At 34.0% G+C, this 18,805-nt stretch overlaps 1 protein-coding gene across 3 annotated transcripts in view; it reads left to right on the forward strand.

The window, feature by feature from the left end:
* Window positions 1-2,774: 2,774 nt before the first annotated feature.
* LOC106461712 (serine/threonine-protein kinase 11-interacting protein-like) overlaps window positions 2,775-18,805 on the forward strand; it is a 111,716-nt gene continuing 95,685 nt past the window's right edge. The window contains exons 1-3 of one of the 3 annotated variants that reach the window (XM_022388742.1): window positions 2,775-3,003; window positions 5,532-5,635; window positions 6,386-6,585. In XM_022388742.1, the coding sequence (XP_022244450.1) occupies window positions 5,563-5,635; window positions 6,386-6,585 (273 nt within the window). In that variant the 5' untranslated portion in view covers window positions 2,775-3,003; window positions 5,532-5,562. Of the gene's footprint in view, window positions 3,027-3,063; window positions 3,145-5,531; window positions 5,636-6,385; window positions 6,586-18,805 lie in introns of those variants that run through there. The other 2 variants (XM_013921561.2, XM_022388741.1) reach the window with 2 other exon arrangements.

Consider the following 18,805-nt stretch of genomic DNA (forward strand, 5'->3'; position numbering starts at 1 on the left):
AAACTATTTCTTTATAAGGACGTATTGTTATTCCCTGTTTTACATATACTCATGCAATTCACTATTTCCAGATCCAAAGTCATAGACAAATACTTTCATTCTGTAAGTGACAGAATGATCTACCTCTTCTCCAACAACCAATCTATTGGCATTGCCCTGTACAGAGTCAATATCTACTGGCTAGAGTTGTGGTCATATTTGAAAGGCTTGATTATTATGAGATGTCAACCAGGAACTCAGCGTTCACACTTGTATCTTAACTAGGATCTGTTCAGTGTCGAAAGATCCGAGCTGACCACTATATCCATCAGTGCAAACAGTTTACTGTGCTTCTGTAACTTTTTCCATAGTGTTCATCGTTTGTTGTTAGTTGTCCTGACTCTGAACCATCAGATGTTACTCATATCTTTGACTGTTGTGCTGATTAGCAACATATGTATGCTTTTGGTTGACTGGTACCTGCTGAGCCATCAGCTTGAACCTATAGCTGTACCTTCTTTGTTGCTTGGAAAAGTATGGTCAGTTCCTCTGCCAGTCTTCAAGCTGTCGACAAATGAAGCAAATACTTTGCTTCTCCTAACCTGGATGATGTTCAGGCAATTGCATCATCAGCATTGACTGTGGGATACACCCTCACGAGTGAAACTGAATAGTCTTGACCATTCACTGGAATCAGTGTGGTTGCATTACAGTGACAGGATGTGTAGGTGCCTGGTTAACCCTTGGCATGATTGTAGCTCATCTTGATGGAGGTAACTGAGTAGGTCAGTCTGCGTGGAGATGTAGCCACAACAGCTGTTGCTGCAAGCTTTTTCTTATTTAACTACTAGTCCAAAGTTACTTCTTTATACTGGTTCATAATAAAAACTGATTCTGTCAAGGTGAGGTTATCCCTCACACTCCGTTGTTGCCTCATAGCTTTCTTGGGAAGTCCCTCAATTTATATCTCCATGAGAATGTCCTCATGATCTGCTACTGCTATTGTAAGATAGCCCTTATCATTCAGTCAGTACAGACCATCCATGTAAGTGGTTAGACTTTTGGTTCCCCTACCCTTCCAAGTCTTAAACTCAGCCCAGAGAATTGTCTGATTTGCTATAAAGTCGAATCAGTGACACAGAGCATAAATGATGGTATCCCAGTCCTCTTGTTCCTCCTTGTTCAGATGTTCTAGAGCATAAAGGTCTGGACCATCAGGCATTGGAATCTTGAGTTCAGCCACTCCAAACATTTCAAAAACTGGTTCATTTCTTCATTTGTCATTCCTTTAAACACTGGGACACACTCTCAGTGGTTTCACTCACAAATAACTGTGGTGCTGGTGAAAACCTTTGTTGTCTGCAGGTTCTTGTGCAATATATGGATGAGATGTTGTTTATGTTGAAAGTGCAAGATGATTCAAGTATCACAAACAAATACCTTGTTGGCCTTATTTTCTGACAGAGATAATCTTAAATATGATGCAACTGTTTTTATCACCGCCTTTTGTGTTTATAGGTTCTCACCTGTTACAAAATCCTAAATTTTACTTACTATAGTCGGGTATGATTTTTTCAGGTCTCTTTCTCGATAGTCCCGTAACCCCAAGTTGATCCATATTCTTTTTTTTCCAATGTAATTATGTACAAAGGATATCCCTGTCCTAGAAATGTGATATGCAAACATATATTATGTTTTCCATCTATTTTGAGTTTTATAAGAAATATTTTTTTCTTTATTTAATTTCAATGCAGTTTTAGCACTACCAAATGGTCCAGAAAGCCATTAAGATTGACTTGTTCTAATTGCCTTGTCTCTTTGTTCTTCCAAGGGGATATTACAACAGCATATAGCACCCATTGTGAAGAGATCAGTAACTGTAATATCAATTGCTGGCCGGATTGATGACATCTGTGAAAGAAAAAGAGTAATGAGATAGCTCTGTCGACTGGACTAAGAAAATAATTTTAAATGTAGAAATGAATTATGCTTTCTTGATTCACTTATACTTGGAGATCATCAACTAGAGACACTATGTTGAGATCATTCTGTTTTAGTTTACAGAGATCAATCCAAATAGAATGAAACTGTGGAACTAAACAAAGCTTAGTATGCACATTGTAGTTTCTCTTTGTTTTATTATAGAAATGAAGATTTTGTTAATTACATCATTACTGTAAAGTCTTTTTACTACACGTAGACTGAAAAATCAGTCAAGTTACTAAATACAGTACTCCACATATTTACTGGTTGAATCAGTTGTTATTAGCGACCTCTCTAATACTTGTAGGGGAATTAGTTTCATTTGAAAATACCACAGCAATTATAAATCCCTGACCTGAACAAAGTTTAAAATCTAAGAGTATGAATATTTGCGTCAGAGACAGATGTTACAAACTCTTCTCAAAAGTAATATATTTTTGGTGGTTCCAAACAATGTTAAAATAAGCTCTGATACATTCCCTTCTACTGCGAATTTTAGTCGGTTGTGTTTGTCACATAACTCGCATATTAAAAACAATTTTGACACTACGTACTTAACACTTTATGTATATATATATATGTACAAACCGATTAAGGTAACAATAATATATTTGTATCTTATTTCTACAATATTCTTTAAAGCTTTTGATTTCAATATTTTCAAAATCATTTACGTTATTTGAATATAACTTTGTTCCAACATGTTTTATTTGAATTTAAGTGACTTTGGTAAATCGAAAATTATTATTTGGTTTCACTTAATGCAGAAATGACAAATCTGGTGATCAGTATATGAAGAGGGCATTGCTGGTAGGAGTGTTTTGTCCACAGAATGTGTTACGATGGTTTGTTAGTTCTTAACTTTGAGTTTGAGGCTGTTTTCATTTGTATTTTAATTCTTTTTCTGTAATTAACACGTTAAGATTAGGTCTGTGCGATTGTTGCTTTGTTGAAATATACTTAATCATACATTGACTTGTTTATTTTGGAAATTTCCGAGATGTTTCGTACAAGAATAGTGACTCTGACCCGAAACTGATTGTAAATTTTTTTCACTATAACTTGTAAGGTTCTTTTTATATATATAGTTATTTCGTAGATAAATGAGCAGTCAGTTAGGTTTGACACTTGAACTTGAGGAATGTGCAGTTTTCTCAAAGTTTTATATCCAGCTCTATTTACGTACGTAAATTAATTAACTTATGATGTAAAAGTTTGTTTACAAATTACAAAGCACTTACTATAAGTTATAGTATAACTATTAGTATTAGTGCCAAAAAAAGGAAAAACAAAAACCTGGTAGTAATACTAAAAGTTTTACTTTTAGTTACTGATGGCTATTCCATTGTTGTTGTTGTTTTTTTAATTTTTACTTGTTAAATAGTTTGTCCCACTATATTTTGTTTTTAAGTTTAAGTGAGTATTACTGTTAGTATTATATATGAATTAATAAATATATAATATCATTAATACTAGCTCTAGATTTGCTTTTAATTTTATCAGTTAAAAGGAAAAAATGCAGAGAGAGATTGAGAGAAAAGATGGGCAAGTGAAAAAAAAAGAAAGATAAATGTAAAAAACATTTGGTTAGACTTAAAAATTATAGGCTAAAGTAAATGCTTCCTGAATATAGATAGTAGTACTAGTAGACTTAAGTTTTGGGATGATATGGTTTGGGTCATTGCTAGCATCACTCCTGTTTACAGTGCAGTTATTGAAACTTAATGGTCCCTTTAACATTTTCAATACATTATTAATTGGAAAGAATAACCTATCTAGAATAAAGATTAGGATAAGAAGTCTAAAATTGGTTAAGCTGTAGTGCAGGGTGGTTAACTTGATAAATTGGTTGGCTATGAGCATCAATTACTGCAATTAGCATTACATAGAATGTATCGATTAATCAGAGTTATGACAAAATCAATTAATTTCACAAAAATAGTAAAAAAATCAAAACTATGTCTAAATATTATTGAATATGATTATTCCAATTATCAAAGTAATCAAAATATTGATATTATTATGTTACATTTATTTAAGGTTGTTCAGCTTAATTGATTCATGTCATGACTAATGAAAATAATCAACTAATCAAAATTAGTGATTATTAATATTTTTAATTATTCCAACTGTGCTGAACTTGTGAGGATAACTAATATGTTGAGTTTAATCAATTATTGAACCCAATGATTAATTGATTAGTAAATTCCACTAATTGCCCAGCTTTATTAAACTATGATTTAATGTGAGTGGTAGTTGTGACATCAGTTCACTATAGTATAGTACAAGATATAAAATTATCATATTCCTGTGTTTCTTTATCTCGCAAGGTCCTTCTAATTTCTTTTTCTGATACTAGAGGTATGCTTGGAGTAACTTTTTGTATATTTTTTTGCTACACTTGGGCTTTGCATATGAATTAAAGAAATTTTGCTTGTAGCCTAAATTTATGATAAAATTGTCTTTTTGCCATTTTTTTTTGTCATCATGACTTGTCTGTTTTGCACATCAATGACATTACTATTAGAATAAATATTAATCACTATTCTGTTGACTGTGTTTAAAATCAATAAGGGCATGATATTAATTTTTTGTTCCTGATGTGTTTTGTTTTTTAAATTCAGATTAATGTTTAGTGAAATTTTTACTTAAATATAAAAAACTTTTTGGAAGATTGTTGAAAAAAAAAAGCATTTGTATTGCTATAGTATGAAGAAATACATACATAACAATCTGCAGTTACAAAGTAATTTATTAAACTAGTCCAGTAAATATTTATGATGTACTGAATAAGTTTGATTACATGAGTTTCCATATCACAGAATATATAAAGTAATAAAGAATGGTTTATATAAATGCTATCTTTTTTGCTCATGCTTAAGTTCAATGGAACACTGCAGGTTGAAGTTTTAAGGAAAATAATCTGTTAACTTACAGTGCTATCTAGATCAGGGGTTTCCAAACTATTAGCTGCACAGAAGTGTCATGGAACTGTAGCAAATATACAAAATACACAGTACTCTTAAGATACTTGGTATCTGTAGGCTCATTGGGTGGAAGAGTGTTAGCCAGGAGGTGGAATGTTTTGGAAATGAACAAATGATCTTAATAATCAAGATTTACTATACTCTACTATAAACAGGAAAATTTTTCTATGCCATCACCAATACAAGAGGAAAAATGTTATTGAACTAAACTAATATTAGGCCCTTTATCTATACATTCTTCTGCTCTTTGGTGGTACATATGCCTGCTTATAGACTTTGTTTAATATGTCTGCTTTTGTGGCACACTTTGTGGAAGTTATGAAATTGTAGTCCTAGTTGCATTCTTACTACAATCCATTCCATATTACCTATGTAACTTTTTACTTTTTTGTTGTATTCGGCTAGTCGGTAGAGGACCATGCTATTATTTATGTTGTGTTATTTAAGTAGCTTCACAAAATTTTTATAACTTTGAGTCAGGATCATTGATGCAGTTGTCTCTTAACATTTTCATATCTTCCTTTTTTTCATAAAGGAAATGGGTTTTAAATAGCTTATAATTATGTTTAATTAACATAACAGGTCATGAAGTGCTCCTTGTGAATATACAATTATGAATGAACCTTTAATTACCAAAGAAAAAGAAGATGGTGTTCGACAGTTAGCGGAATTTTTGAGACAAAATGGTAATTATTATTGATATACAATATACTTGAAATTGTACTGTGTATGTTTGTTTATAGTTTTTATCAGTTATGAATTATTAACATGAATGTTTATATATCATGATTTGAATATGCACAAAATATAGTCTAGTGAGAGGCAACATGTAGAAAGACTTTCTTGGAAATATATCATTTAGCTGTAAAGGGGTATGTAGCTTAGTTTATTATGTTGTTAAGTGAGCAGATTTTGTAAAAACTGTACATGAGAAGATATGGTTGGTTCTTCAAGGCTTTTCCTGAGCATCACATCAGTGACAAAAGTATAAATTTAAATTTGGTCTTTATTTGCTTTTCTATGAAATCGTCTATTGCTCTCTTTAAACCCCCATAAGGTGACAGCTTCCAGTACTCTAAATATAAAAAGTTGCCATGACAACTCTTAATAAAACTAATCAGTAAGAACAATCACATTTTAATTAACATTTATTCCAAAACCACCAAATAAAAGGTTTACTAGTATTATAAAAGAATTACTTTGGTAAACAACTGAATAATTGTTATATATATTCATTTGATATGCATTATAATCTAAAATGCTTGTTCAAAATCCATGCACATCTTACTATGTTTGTACCCTTATACTGGCTAACAGTGTCTTTAAGTATGTAACTGTTACAAAAAGCCTTAGTTTTATAGCTGTAATGTGGGGATCATTGCAATAAATGTTTGTGTGTGTGTGTGTATATATATTTATATGTCTCCCTCATATAGGTGATAAAGTATTGAATGGACAAAGCAAGCTGTCATTGACTGTCACAGTCATACATACGCTGAATAAGCTTTTCAACCATCTTTTGTCTGATAACATGGAAGAATCATCAGAAGTATTCTGCACTAGTGGATCCCGGCTAGGATTTTTATATGATCTAACTTTTCTTTGTGATTTTATCAAGAAAACTCCTCGTTTAAAGGTAAGTTAGCTTTATTTTATTTGTTGTCTTATAATATTTTGCATATAATCAGTATTCTGAGAGAAAAAAAAAGATTGCTACAAAAAGTTTCTTTTTTCAGCAGATAAAACAATTTAGACATGGTACTGTTTCACCAAAGAAAAATATGCCTAATAGGAATCAGCAGACCAAGCTGTATACTTGTCAGTTTAAGTCATGGTATTCTAACAATAGACTGTGAAGTCTTGCATTTCCCAATTAAATATGTATTTACTTCACAATCAAATGAATAATGTAAAATTTACTGGCTTTGAATATGTGTGGAAGCTGTCTCATAATGTCTGCAAATTACATGTATAATAATGAAATAAATAATTAAAAAAAAAAACATTGTGATTTCAGACTTCTCTGGGTTATGATTATTGCTCTATAATATTTGTATTCATATTTCCATCCCATTCACTCCATTGCTCAAACAAATAAAATAATTTGCTCAACAGATGTTTTGTGCTCTTAGTTTAAATTAGTTTGAACTTTTATTTTTGTTTTATAGATGTGAAGAATTACATTTAGTTTGAATCATTGTAATACAAAATTACATTTTTGTATAGTGCTTCCCTCATTACATGAATTGACCTTTGTTGGGCCTCGAGTTTGGTGGCCCACACATTTGGGTCTGTTGACTTTGGACAAATAAGCAGTGAGACTGTTCTGGCTTTTTGAATATTTTGATATTAATATATTATCATTTGTAGTTATTTGGTTTCAATAACATATATTTAGTTAGATTTGTAACTACTTCTTGTAAGGTTAGGGTTTTTAAATTAATATTTAGTGATATCTTTTTGTACTATAACGTTAGTTTAGGCTTAACATGTGTCTTTGTAATTTTAGGCTCACCTGTCATTCATTTTTCTAGTAAATCGTAAATTAGGTTAAATATATTGTTTTTTCAACAAATACTATCTACTAAGTTTTTTATTGTCAATATACACTTACTTAACTTTTTAATATAATGACTTTTTCATTTTTGTAATTAATTATATTTCAAACTTCTTGCAAGTAATTTCATTTTTGAGGACCCTGGTCCAGGGTCTGCCCGATCTTCTCCCACTATTGCTCGCCTTCCTTCTCAAACTGCTGAACTCATTTGGGATGACATCTATTTTGACAATTTTTCCCCACCTGGATATGAATTGGACTTCCAAGGCCTCTGCTGCAGAGTCTGGTAGGCCTACCTCAGCCCTTTTTATATACATTTCACAGTTGTTGTTTTTTTCCCTCCTTTTCCAGACATCTTAGTTCATGCTAGGTCTTTTTGTCTCTCTTTTATGAGATGATGCTGGCATGCCTTGCCCTCCATGGGCTTTGGTTCATTACCATCAGGCAGTATTTTTTTTTGTTTTCTTTCTTCTCAGCACTTGAAATCTCTTATCTGTATGGGGGTAGAATCTGTTAATTTTATCCCTTTCTTCCTAGAAAAATTTTCCAGTCTTCAGCTTCCCTTATCGCCTCTCCTACTGATATTAACTGTCATACATCTCCTTTCTTGGAATACCTTCCTCATCCTTAACTCCAAATGGGGGCGATTGCCATCTTTGGCTCTTTCCCTACTCGCGTGGCTTTTTTTGCTTTTGGGTTCTTCTGAGATGGTACACTGTCTTGTACCAAGTTTGTTTCTCTTCCACTTCTAATTGGGACTTATGGATGGCTCTTCCTCCACTGGTCCATTTTTTTGAGGGATGTTACTTCTGTGATTTTAGCATCATGTTAGATATATGTATTACTATAATCAATTTTTTTGTTGTTGTTGTTCGTTTGTCTCTTTGGCCATTGCATTCTTTATTCACATTCCATATCTGGCACCTTCCCATCATTTACATGTTCTACATCTAAGAATTCCTCCTTTAGTCTTCTATTCTCGATGCAGTTTGGAGTTCTGTGATCGATCTGCCCCACCTCAATCACTTCTTCGTTCTTTCCCTTTTTTCTTATATTGTCTTTTATCACACTATGGTGGGCCTTTTCTCCAGGACTGAGTATGCCATGGGGTTGGGTACTAGTTTTGGACCTTGTCCTTCAAGCTTGTTTCAGATATGTATGTCTTTGTCTCCAGTTCCTCATCCACTTGCCTTGGCTGGCGATGCATTCAAACAGGATTGTGACTTGTTTATACCTTTATTTTCTCATCACAATCGTTATCTTCCCCGGGGGACTTCGTTCATCCTTGCCACTCTGTGTCAGGCCTTTCTGATTGCTCCTTTCTGGCCAACATAGATCTCATTTTCTCAGCTGCTTCAGCTTAATCTGTTTCTTTGTTCTGGATTCATTTTTCCTACCCTACACTTTGGCTGCTCATGAGGCACGTTCTTCTTATTCTTCATCTTCATTTCCTTCCATCTACCATGTTTAATCCCTTTCATATGCGGTTTGCCTTCTATGTCCCATACCTACTCTGAGTTGCTTCATTGCTTTCAAGGCTTCCTTCCATTGGTTCCTTTTACTCCTGTTTCATTCCCTGGCAACAGTCTTTTCTTTATGACTTCTTCCTTCCTCCCTTTACCCATTGGATTTGGCTTTTGATTCAATTGGCCTTTTCTTCCTTATCTCCCTCTTCCCTATAATCAGTTCCTGGTGCATTCACTCTGATTGGGCATCTTCCCTTTTACATGCATCTCACTCTTGTCGTATGTTGGAGGCACTTCTTCTGTCAAACACTGGGACTATGCCTTATACATTTATATCCCATTATCTGCTTCGGATAGCTGTTTCTTCCTTGTTGGGGTACCGTCTTCCACTTGTCCCTGTCTCTTACTCTTTGGTGAGACTGTGACTGGGTAAGTTACCATTTATATATTTATATACACCTCTTATTTTTCAGGGGGAATGTACCTTTTTTCGTTATGGATCCCACTATGTGGTGAGTGGTTCCTGTTCAGGTATACTTGAACTAATCAAATCTGCACTGTAAGGCCATAATGACTTAATTATAATTTCCATAGTTACTAAATGCACACTGTTGAGATGGGGTGTTCCACAAGATTGCTCATAGATTTTCCTCACGATATATTTGCTTCATTCATGTGCCCATTCTGGACCGTACTAACCCATCGACTTCAGGGGTAAAACAGAAAGGGATAGTTGCTCATTCCTGCTATTCCTTAGACTGAATAAATTAGGAGTGGCCTGATTTTCAAAATAGGTTTTTCATGGTTTCCCATTGCACTGTTTCTGGTGTTGATGGTCCTTTGGACTCTCCGCATTTTCTTCCCTTTTTTTCTTCCAGTGATGTTTGGGAGACTTTACCACTTTCCAGTTCCAAGTCACTGGGGTGGTGGACCATGGAGGTATTCTCCTGAATGTGATAATGATATATGATATAAATAATGATAAAACCATTCATATGAGGGTAGGGTGATGGTGCTCTACTGGTGTAGGTGACAAGATATCCTTCAATCTCATGCTCCATCTCTGTACAGGGTTTATCCAAGGGGATGTAGCTTTGAAGTGAGCAGTCAAAATTGTGGTTCATCCCTTTGATTGGGATTCCTCATCCTACTCCCACATGGAAGTTGGTTCCTGGTGGGTGGGTTTTGGATTGTAGTTGACTTGCCAACAGTATGATCCTTTTTCCTACCCCTGGCATCGTTGTCGGTTCCTGGCAACTGGGTTTTTGATGCAGTTTAATGTAGGGTCCACCACACCCTAGCCACTCTACACCTATAGGTACATCCTTTTACTCTCACCCACATTGATATCATTTATGGGCTTGAGATTCCAATATCGTGTGGCTTGGATCCCTATCTTCTGTATCTTTTGGATATGCTTCTCCAAATTTCCGCTCATGTCTGTGACATCTCTTTCTGCATTGAACAAAGGGAATATCTGGTAGAAAAGTGGTGCGGTCTCCCACATATTACCCTCTACTATGAGGACCTAATCTTTTAAGGTGTCCTTTGGACACATTTGAAGGATTCTTCTTTCTTTCACTTGCACTGGTCCCTCCACCTATTCAATGTGGGATTCTATCCATACATATGAGAGGAGGTAATGTACCATATTGGAAGTTATAATTTTCCTGTACTTAAAATGTATTTTCAATAGGTACATATCTCTGCTCAGTCTTCCCACTCTTCATCTCCACTGAAAACCAGTGCTTCCATTTTCTGCTAAAAGTCAAAGTGATAGTATGGTAGAATCGATCAAAGGGAGTCACATGCATCAGGAGGGTATGTTGCACTCCTATTGGTGGAGGGTTGTTGCATGCGAGATGCAGTTGAACCACATTAATCTTAGGGTACATGGGAGCTCAAAGCTTGTGACATGCAAAAAAATATTTTGCATATAGATGAGAGCACTGAATGAGAGTAGCTATTTATGTGAGCGGAGGTAAATACCTCTTCAAAATAGATGTCCATAGTAAGAAAATTATAGCTTTGGATTATTGTGTGCAGTTTTAGTCCCCTTACATTAGGACAGATACTGAGTTGGTGGAGAGGACAGTGAGAAGGTGTGTGGGTGTGGGGGGGTTGCATTGTTCTTTATGAAATTTTGTATGCTTATGCACAGTTTTATAAAAAATGCATCATGCAAAAAAAAGCAATAACTAGATGTATTATTTTAATAGGTTACTTTAACACCTGCCATGTGAGCCAGCCCAACGTCTTTTAGCACTGAGCCAATGATGTTCAAGAGGGGGGGGTCATTTCACAAACTGATGATTTAAGGTTATTCTGATAGATATCAATGAATGAAGCTTGGCACAACTTCTAAAACAAACAAAAAAAAAAACAACAGAAAACATAAGTAAATATTAATGAAAATATGACATGATGACACCTATATGGATTATACAATGGTGGTACCATAATGGGTATTATACCATCCTTCTTATATTTACTTTTCATTTCATAAATGGCATTTTAAATTTGAGAATTGCTAGGGAAATAATTTTTTAATGGATCATGCATCTGCTTCAACTTCAACTCTGCATCTTTGGGCTTTAATGTGCCATTTAGTTTCACCAAATATTGGAACTATTGATTTCTTATATATGATTCCAATCTCTTTTTTTGGAAGATAATGATACTGTTGTGCCCTGTTTTGTTTGTTTCACTGTCATTGCAGTAATCAATTGACAAATCTTCTATTCAGCTAGTATGTCAAATAGATTGGGATATCTTCAAATAAGTTCTTCCCTCATTCAACCTGGACCCATGGTTTAGCTTAATCGCTACACTTAAACCATCACATTCACAACCACATCTAGAACATTTCAAGCATGTTTCATTACTACATTGTTTTACTTTGCATTTAAAAGTTACCTTCTCCATGCTGGGCCTCAGGTCAGGCCATGGGTCTAGTGACCTAAATCTCAAAAATAGTGCCAAACGTCTTCTTTTTGTATAATCAAAACAACCCATACCTTTCTGGAATGATGAATGTTTTTTATCCATATCAAGATGTCAGGCTGGTTCATGTGGCAGGTGTTAAAAAAAAACATGTGAAATATATTTTTTCACTGTGCAAACTATTTACAAGATTGATGAGTCTAAATAATTATGTGGGACATTGCTTGTTTTTTTTCCTTTGCTGAAATCTAAAGCAGTGTTTTACAAAGTCATTCCCAACTATATAGTTGAGCTCTTTTTCCCTATATGTTGATAAGCACTATCCAGTTGACTATGGAATCACTTAGCTGTGACTGTTGTTTTACTTAGATTCTACATACTGAATCTTCTCTCACCTGGCACACTTATTGGGAATGTTAAGAACTATGTGCAAAAATCTCAAACTTCCTTGTCGCTGAGGATTATATGTTGACAGACTTTGAAGTATCCAGTGTTGCCATGATCATGCATTGTTGATTTGAAGAGTGGAAAAGTTGTGTGGAGACATTTCCTGCAGGCTACTGGATCTTCTTCCATTGGCTGTCTGATTTGGTCAGTGATGACATTGATTGGATCATTCACATAGTTGTTGTCAATAGCAGGGGTGAAATAAGTGTTGCATATCAAAGACTTTACTGATTGTTGTTGCAATCAAGATTTTTCTTGGGAGAACTTTGCTCAAGGTTTAAAAACAGTTTTGGAGTGCATGATAAATTCTTGTTCTGCAGGCCCACATTATTTCTTAGTTGCACTAGTTATTATGAAGACTTGGGGCTTGATGATTGCTAGACTGCTCTTGCTGAAATAGCTTACTCAGCCTGTCTGTGATTGGTAGTACATCTAAGAGCATTGTTGTGATGACATTGATGTGAACTGCATAATTTGTCTCAGCATTGTTTTCTGTTACATTTACATCTAGTTCTAACACTAAATGGGGCCAGTTCTGAAAAATGCTTTCAGTGGCTCTGGTTAGACTTTTCCACCTAACTGAACATGTCTCTCCTTTAGGCTTTTAAAATCACTGCCATCAAGAGCTGCATGCATTTATTGAAGATGTTTGAATCTGGCACAGAGTATTTATAAAACTCTAAGATACTATTTATAGTTGTTCTGTAATTTGGTTTTTATTTGCTTCATTGGCAGAATTGGAAACTACCAGTACACACGTGTATTCTAAATAGTGTACATGTATAAGATAGGTATAAACTGCAGACAGCCTTACTCCTACTCCTCATTGTGCACCAAATATAGCTGTTAGCTCATATGACCAACAACTTCCCTCATGTCTATCCCTCTCACTGGTAACTCTATGGATCAAATTGCCATCTAAATTGTAAGAGACTGTAATTTTACATAAGCTTAAGAAAATAAGAGTTTATAAATATTTGAAACATAAGGGCTATATTTAGTGATAAGTTTTAAATTTTTTGAGGAGGTTGGAAGTCAAGTTATCTTTGATTGGATGAAAGGCCCTTTGATGTCCTATATTTTGCAAGATCAGAAAATTTATACTGGGAGTATTAGTGAACAAGTTTTGTAATCTGGCCAGGTTAGAATGACAGACTATTCACTGAAGGTACTAAAATATTAGGTTAGAACTGATTTTTCATACTTAAGCTACATACATAAGCCTAATGACTTACAAGTAATGGTTTCCTCTGCTCTGACCATTACTTGTACAACCTCCCCTACCCTTACCTATGTCTTGGTGTCTACTCTGTCAACCTCGGTGAGACATTGTTCATCCAGATGTCACTACATTACAATTTCACAGGCCATAATGTTGACTACTCCTAATTCCTTTGTCACTCATTATCTGCACAGTCTAGCTGTATCTTCCTCTGATGAATATCGTTTCTCTCTCATGGTAATTCGATACACATTTGTTTGCCTTATTACTTCCTTTCATTTATGTTTGAATTTTCAGTAACCCTTGTTTTGACCACTGATAATGAGATCCCACTCTTTGGGTGTTGCCTGGTCAGGTATGCTTTGCTTCAAACCTGCAGTACTTACTGATTGCATTGTAATGCTGGGAGAGTAAATCAGAAGGAGATTTCTGCCCATCCCTGCTGACTGTTTGATGTAAGAAGTTGGAATTGGTCTGCTTTTCAAAATAGGAAATTGCAGACACCCATTGCACTTTTTTCAGTGTGATGTTCTTCTGGACTCCCCACCATGTTTACTTCCCCCCATTTTCTTCAAGCCTTTACCACTTTCCAGTGGCTAGGGTGGTGGATCATGGAGATTTCCTCCTGAGTGGGTTTAGAAATTTAATTTATGATATGTACTCATGATTATACACTCATATATGGTTGAGTTTGGGGGAATTATTCTGCCTTGTAATACTGGCACAGGACATATGTATACTGTTTCTGTGTGTTGAGCAAACATTCCATGTCCTCCTTGTAGTTCCATATGCAGGATGTCTCTTCCCTGTATTCACAGTTGAGTGATTTATGATTTCTGCTTGTAATATTGGTCACAGATAGTACCCTGTTTGTATGGTTGAATTAGGGCAATGCTGTGACCCTGTTCAGTTTGTTGTACTTCTTGCTCTTATGGTGGTTTTGGGAGTTTGTCTGGTTTCAGCTGAAAGCCAACTTCCTCTTCGTAATTACAGTGGCTTGACATATGACACTGTTTACTTGCACTTGGGGTTGATGAGTACATGTCCACATGCTCTAGCCACTATGTTTATGTTACAATATATTTGTTTTATCTTTTTTGATCCTCAACCTCCTAATGGTGAGGATGAGTTATGGAACTTCATCTGTCCAGTTGAGGCTGTGAATGTACATAGCTAATTCTGTTGATATTTTACAGTGGATTGCACCTCAGAACAAATTGCACTTGTGCAATTGTGAGATGCATGTAAAGGAGTACATAGAATGAGTAGAGGAGATCACTATTTTAATTCAACGTTTTACATATGCATTGTACTTCTTAGGATAATGCCACATTATAATAAAAGCTTACGTTTATGATGTGTGGAAGTAGTTTAATACAAGATAAATATTCTTATTAGCCTGCTATAGCTAGATTTACTGTAGAAATGTAAAGGAGATCACATTAATTTCTACACCCGTCTTTGCTAATATACAGAGGTGGTATGCATTTTGGTGATGGGTTTTGTATTTGTAATTTTAGAATGGATGGTAATCAAAGTCAGCAGCTGAAATATTATCACAGAAAAAAGGCAGCAAAAGTGAAAACCTTTTTTTACAATTTGTTTGCATTTTGTCTTTTTATTCTATGTACAATATAATCTGGTAAAGAACACATGTGAAATCAGTAGTCATCTTTATCAAGGAGGAAAAATATGACAGATTGTAGCCTGAGTGCTAGATTTTGCCACAAGGTTTTTCAGTAGTTATATTTTCAAGAACTGTATAAATCATACTTATAGGAGATTTTTTTTCAACATTTTCCAGTTGAAAAATGAACACTTAAGAAGGCCTGGCTGTTATCTAGGAAAACTACTTGTACCTGATGATGACAAAATCTTTTTCAAACATTGTATTTTTGTTGCTGTGTTAAACTTGTAATAAAGTTTTTTTTGTTACCTATACAACCCCATCTCTAAACTTTATAAGCTTAACTTATCTCAAGTTATGTGTTCTCATTGAATAAAAGTTTTGTAGCTTTGAAACAGATATGATTTAACATACAAATACTTTTACAACTCACAAGCAAAAGGAACTGAAAGGAATATTTACAGAAACTATATAAAACTCTTAAACCAATACATATATTATTATGTGATAGTCTAACTCTCTTTACAGCTGTTTTCAAATGGTCAAACCATTTGATGTGATACCATAGTAAGTTTTTAAATCAAGGAATTTATAATATAGTTTCAAAGGGGGTGATATGTTCTTAACAAGAATAATATTTTAGGATTTGGCAAAAAATTAAAAAAGTTCACAAGTGTGCTGTTTTGTTTCCTAGCAAAACTTATTGCAGCTAAGCAGAAGTGAAAATATGAACTTTCTTATTTTTCCTAATGACTTATACTAAATAAATGTTGGAAAATGAAAAAATATCGATTCTAAACTATTTTTCAGTTCAAATTGTTGAAATGTAATTAGAACTAATATAAAATTGAATTCAAAATTTGTATCTGAGACAATTTTATCAATTGATGAAAATGTATGAAAAGCCAGTGTAAACCCTGTCTTCGGACTTTAGGGACGAAATTAATGTTACTTTTTTAATCTTAAGCCTTGTACATGGAATACTTAGAGTTTTTCAGAATGTATCATACATCCATTCCAACTGCACTGTTTGACATTAGAAACAGTATAAGATTTATTCACTTATCAGTCACCTGTTAGAAAAAAACTGTACAGTTTTCAGACTTATAATATTTATGGAGTGTTGAAGTCCTTTTTAACTCACCATTTAGTAACCTAAATTAATTTACGTATATGAATAATAAGGTGGCATTGCACAGATTTATTATTTGGTATTATACAGTGGACCAACTGTTTGATGATGGAGTTACAGATTTATTTTCTTTAGGTGATAGTGAAACTTGTTTTGAGTTACTGACAAATTAAATGCTTGCATTGCTTAAATATCTATTTCTAGTAATATAATTATATAAAAAAACATGGTTAACAACAAACATTTCAGAATGTTTAATTAGAATTAAATAGTTATAATTATTTATAATCATACTTAGTATGGACATTATAGCATTGGTTAACAGGATTGGTTTTCAAAATATTTAAAAAAATTGTCATTTGTACAGTCATACTACTTATAGTTTATATACATTATTAGTGTCTGGAAAAGCCAAGGCACAAAAATTTACTATTGCAACATTTGATTGACTTTCATGTTGTTGTATTAGCTTAGAAGTAATCGGTTACTGGATCAGTTTCTAACTGGATTGCTGTAGAATACAGCTGCATTGATTTCAGAAAACCTAAAAAAAACTTTTATGGTAATTAATACACCAGTCAAATAAAAATACTGATGTTTAATGTTTGTTTTTGATTTCATAGGGATGTACAAGGACATTTGGCTGTTTTTCTTAATTTCTGAAAAAAAATGAAGTGTATGGTTTCACCCTCCTAGACCTTCTCTCCTTGATCCATGCCTGCTTATCCAATATTTAAATAATGAAGTAGTTAATTTTAAAAACAAAAAAAATGTAGAGAGATCTGGATGCCCCAAACCCCCTCCCCCTCTAGATTGGTCTGCACTAGCTTGCAACATTAAAGAATACAGTTATTAGTTTCTGGAAAATTGTAATGAGCCTATTCTATTGAGCAACAGATCTCAGCTCTTGGCTTGTGCAGAAGAGGAATTATTGGAGAGAAAGAAAACAAAAGGTTGAGAGAATAATGTGGATGATAAACTTAAGGAGGTTATAATTATATGTGATTCTCTGACAAGATATGTGGATAGGATAGTCTGTGGGGTAAATAGAGAGAAAAAATTAGATTATGCCACCCAGGGGCACAGTTGGAGGAAAAAACTGATAGAGCAATATAATAAAAGGGGCTAGCAATGATGCAGTCTTTATTGTGCATGTAGGGACTAATGATGTAGTGAAAGGTAGGTCAGAGAAGCTAATTGATGTAAGTCATTGTTTATATCAATTAAATTGCCCAGCTCTATTAACCTTCATCCATTTTACTTCTGATGAAAAAGAGAACTATTTGGAAGTGCTAGAATGTTTTTTTTTTCTAAATTTACTGTTCAAAGCATTGTTTGTCATAAAGTGATTGCTTCACAGTTGCTGAGATAGTGTATGTGATGTGGAAAGTTTGTAGCAGTATTTATCTGTGAGAATAACTCATGTTTGTTGCAGTTTTAAGGCACAGAGCTGAATGCACATTTCTGGCCATTAGAAAAAACTCGAAGTAGATTAGGTCACATGAACAATACACCAGGAAACATAGATAAACTGTCATCACCCATCATTAATTTCAATTCATGAAGTAGGTCTTGTAACAAATACATTTTGCACTGTTACTCTCAAAAATTACCTAGTTTTGGCCAGTTAATGTAATGAACACATAAGATGGTACTGAATAGAAGCCAAATGAGTGCAGTTTAGTTGCTCAATGTGCAATATAATCACAGTTATGCAGTTATAAGAAGTTTGTTACTGCAGTACAATCAAGTTTTTTTTTTTTTTTTGATAATTTATGCATGTAATAAATGTATTTTAGTCTTTGTTGTTATATTGGGAGGGCTTGTATATCCATTTCTTTGTAACAAAGGCATTCATAACAGTTATTTTGAAGGTTTTGTGTGTGATACTGTAGTGTTTGTGGTATAGTATCTTATTGTGACCCAACAAATTTTTTGTGATGCTAGACCACAAAGATTTGTATCACACAAGTTGGTAGAAAAAAATTATACCTCTATAGACTTTTGTAATTTCCCAACCATTGAAATAAGACTAACTGTCCAGTAATGACTTGAACTTTGAACACACACTAACTTTCTTTAAACACATAAATTCCATTCACCCCAACATCAAATTTACCATAGAACACGAAAACAATAAACAGTTATCTTTTCTTAACCTCAGAATTATTAGATCTGACACTGAGTTTAAAACAAAAATTCACTGCAAAAACACACACACACTGGTCTCTACATCCCCTGGAATTCCACTCATGACACCACACAAAAAATCAATACACTTAAAAACCTCATAAACACAGCCACAAGACTCTGTTCAACGAACTACATAAATGAATAAATTAACCACTTAAAGTATTCCTTTATTCACACCAATAAATTCCCTCCAGCTATAGTTGAAAAGTTCTCCAACATTTTCCACAATAAAACTCAACTCACGAACAAAATTGACACTAACAAATCCA

Source organism: Limulus polyphemus, unplaced genomic scaffold, assembly GCF_000517525.1.
Source record: "Limulus polyphemus unplaced genomic scaffold, Limulus_polyphemus-2.1.2 Scaffold1016, whole genome shotgun sequence".
Classification (NCBI taxonomy): domain Eukaryota; kingdom Metazoa; phylum Arthropoda; class Merostomata; order Xiphosura; family Limulidae; genus Limulus; species Limulus polyphemus.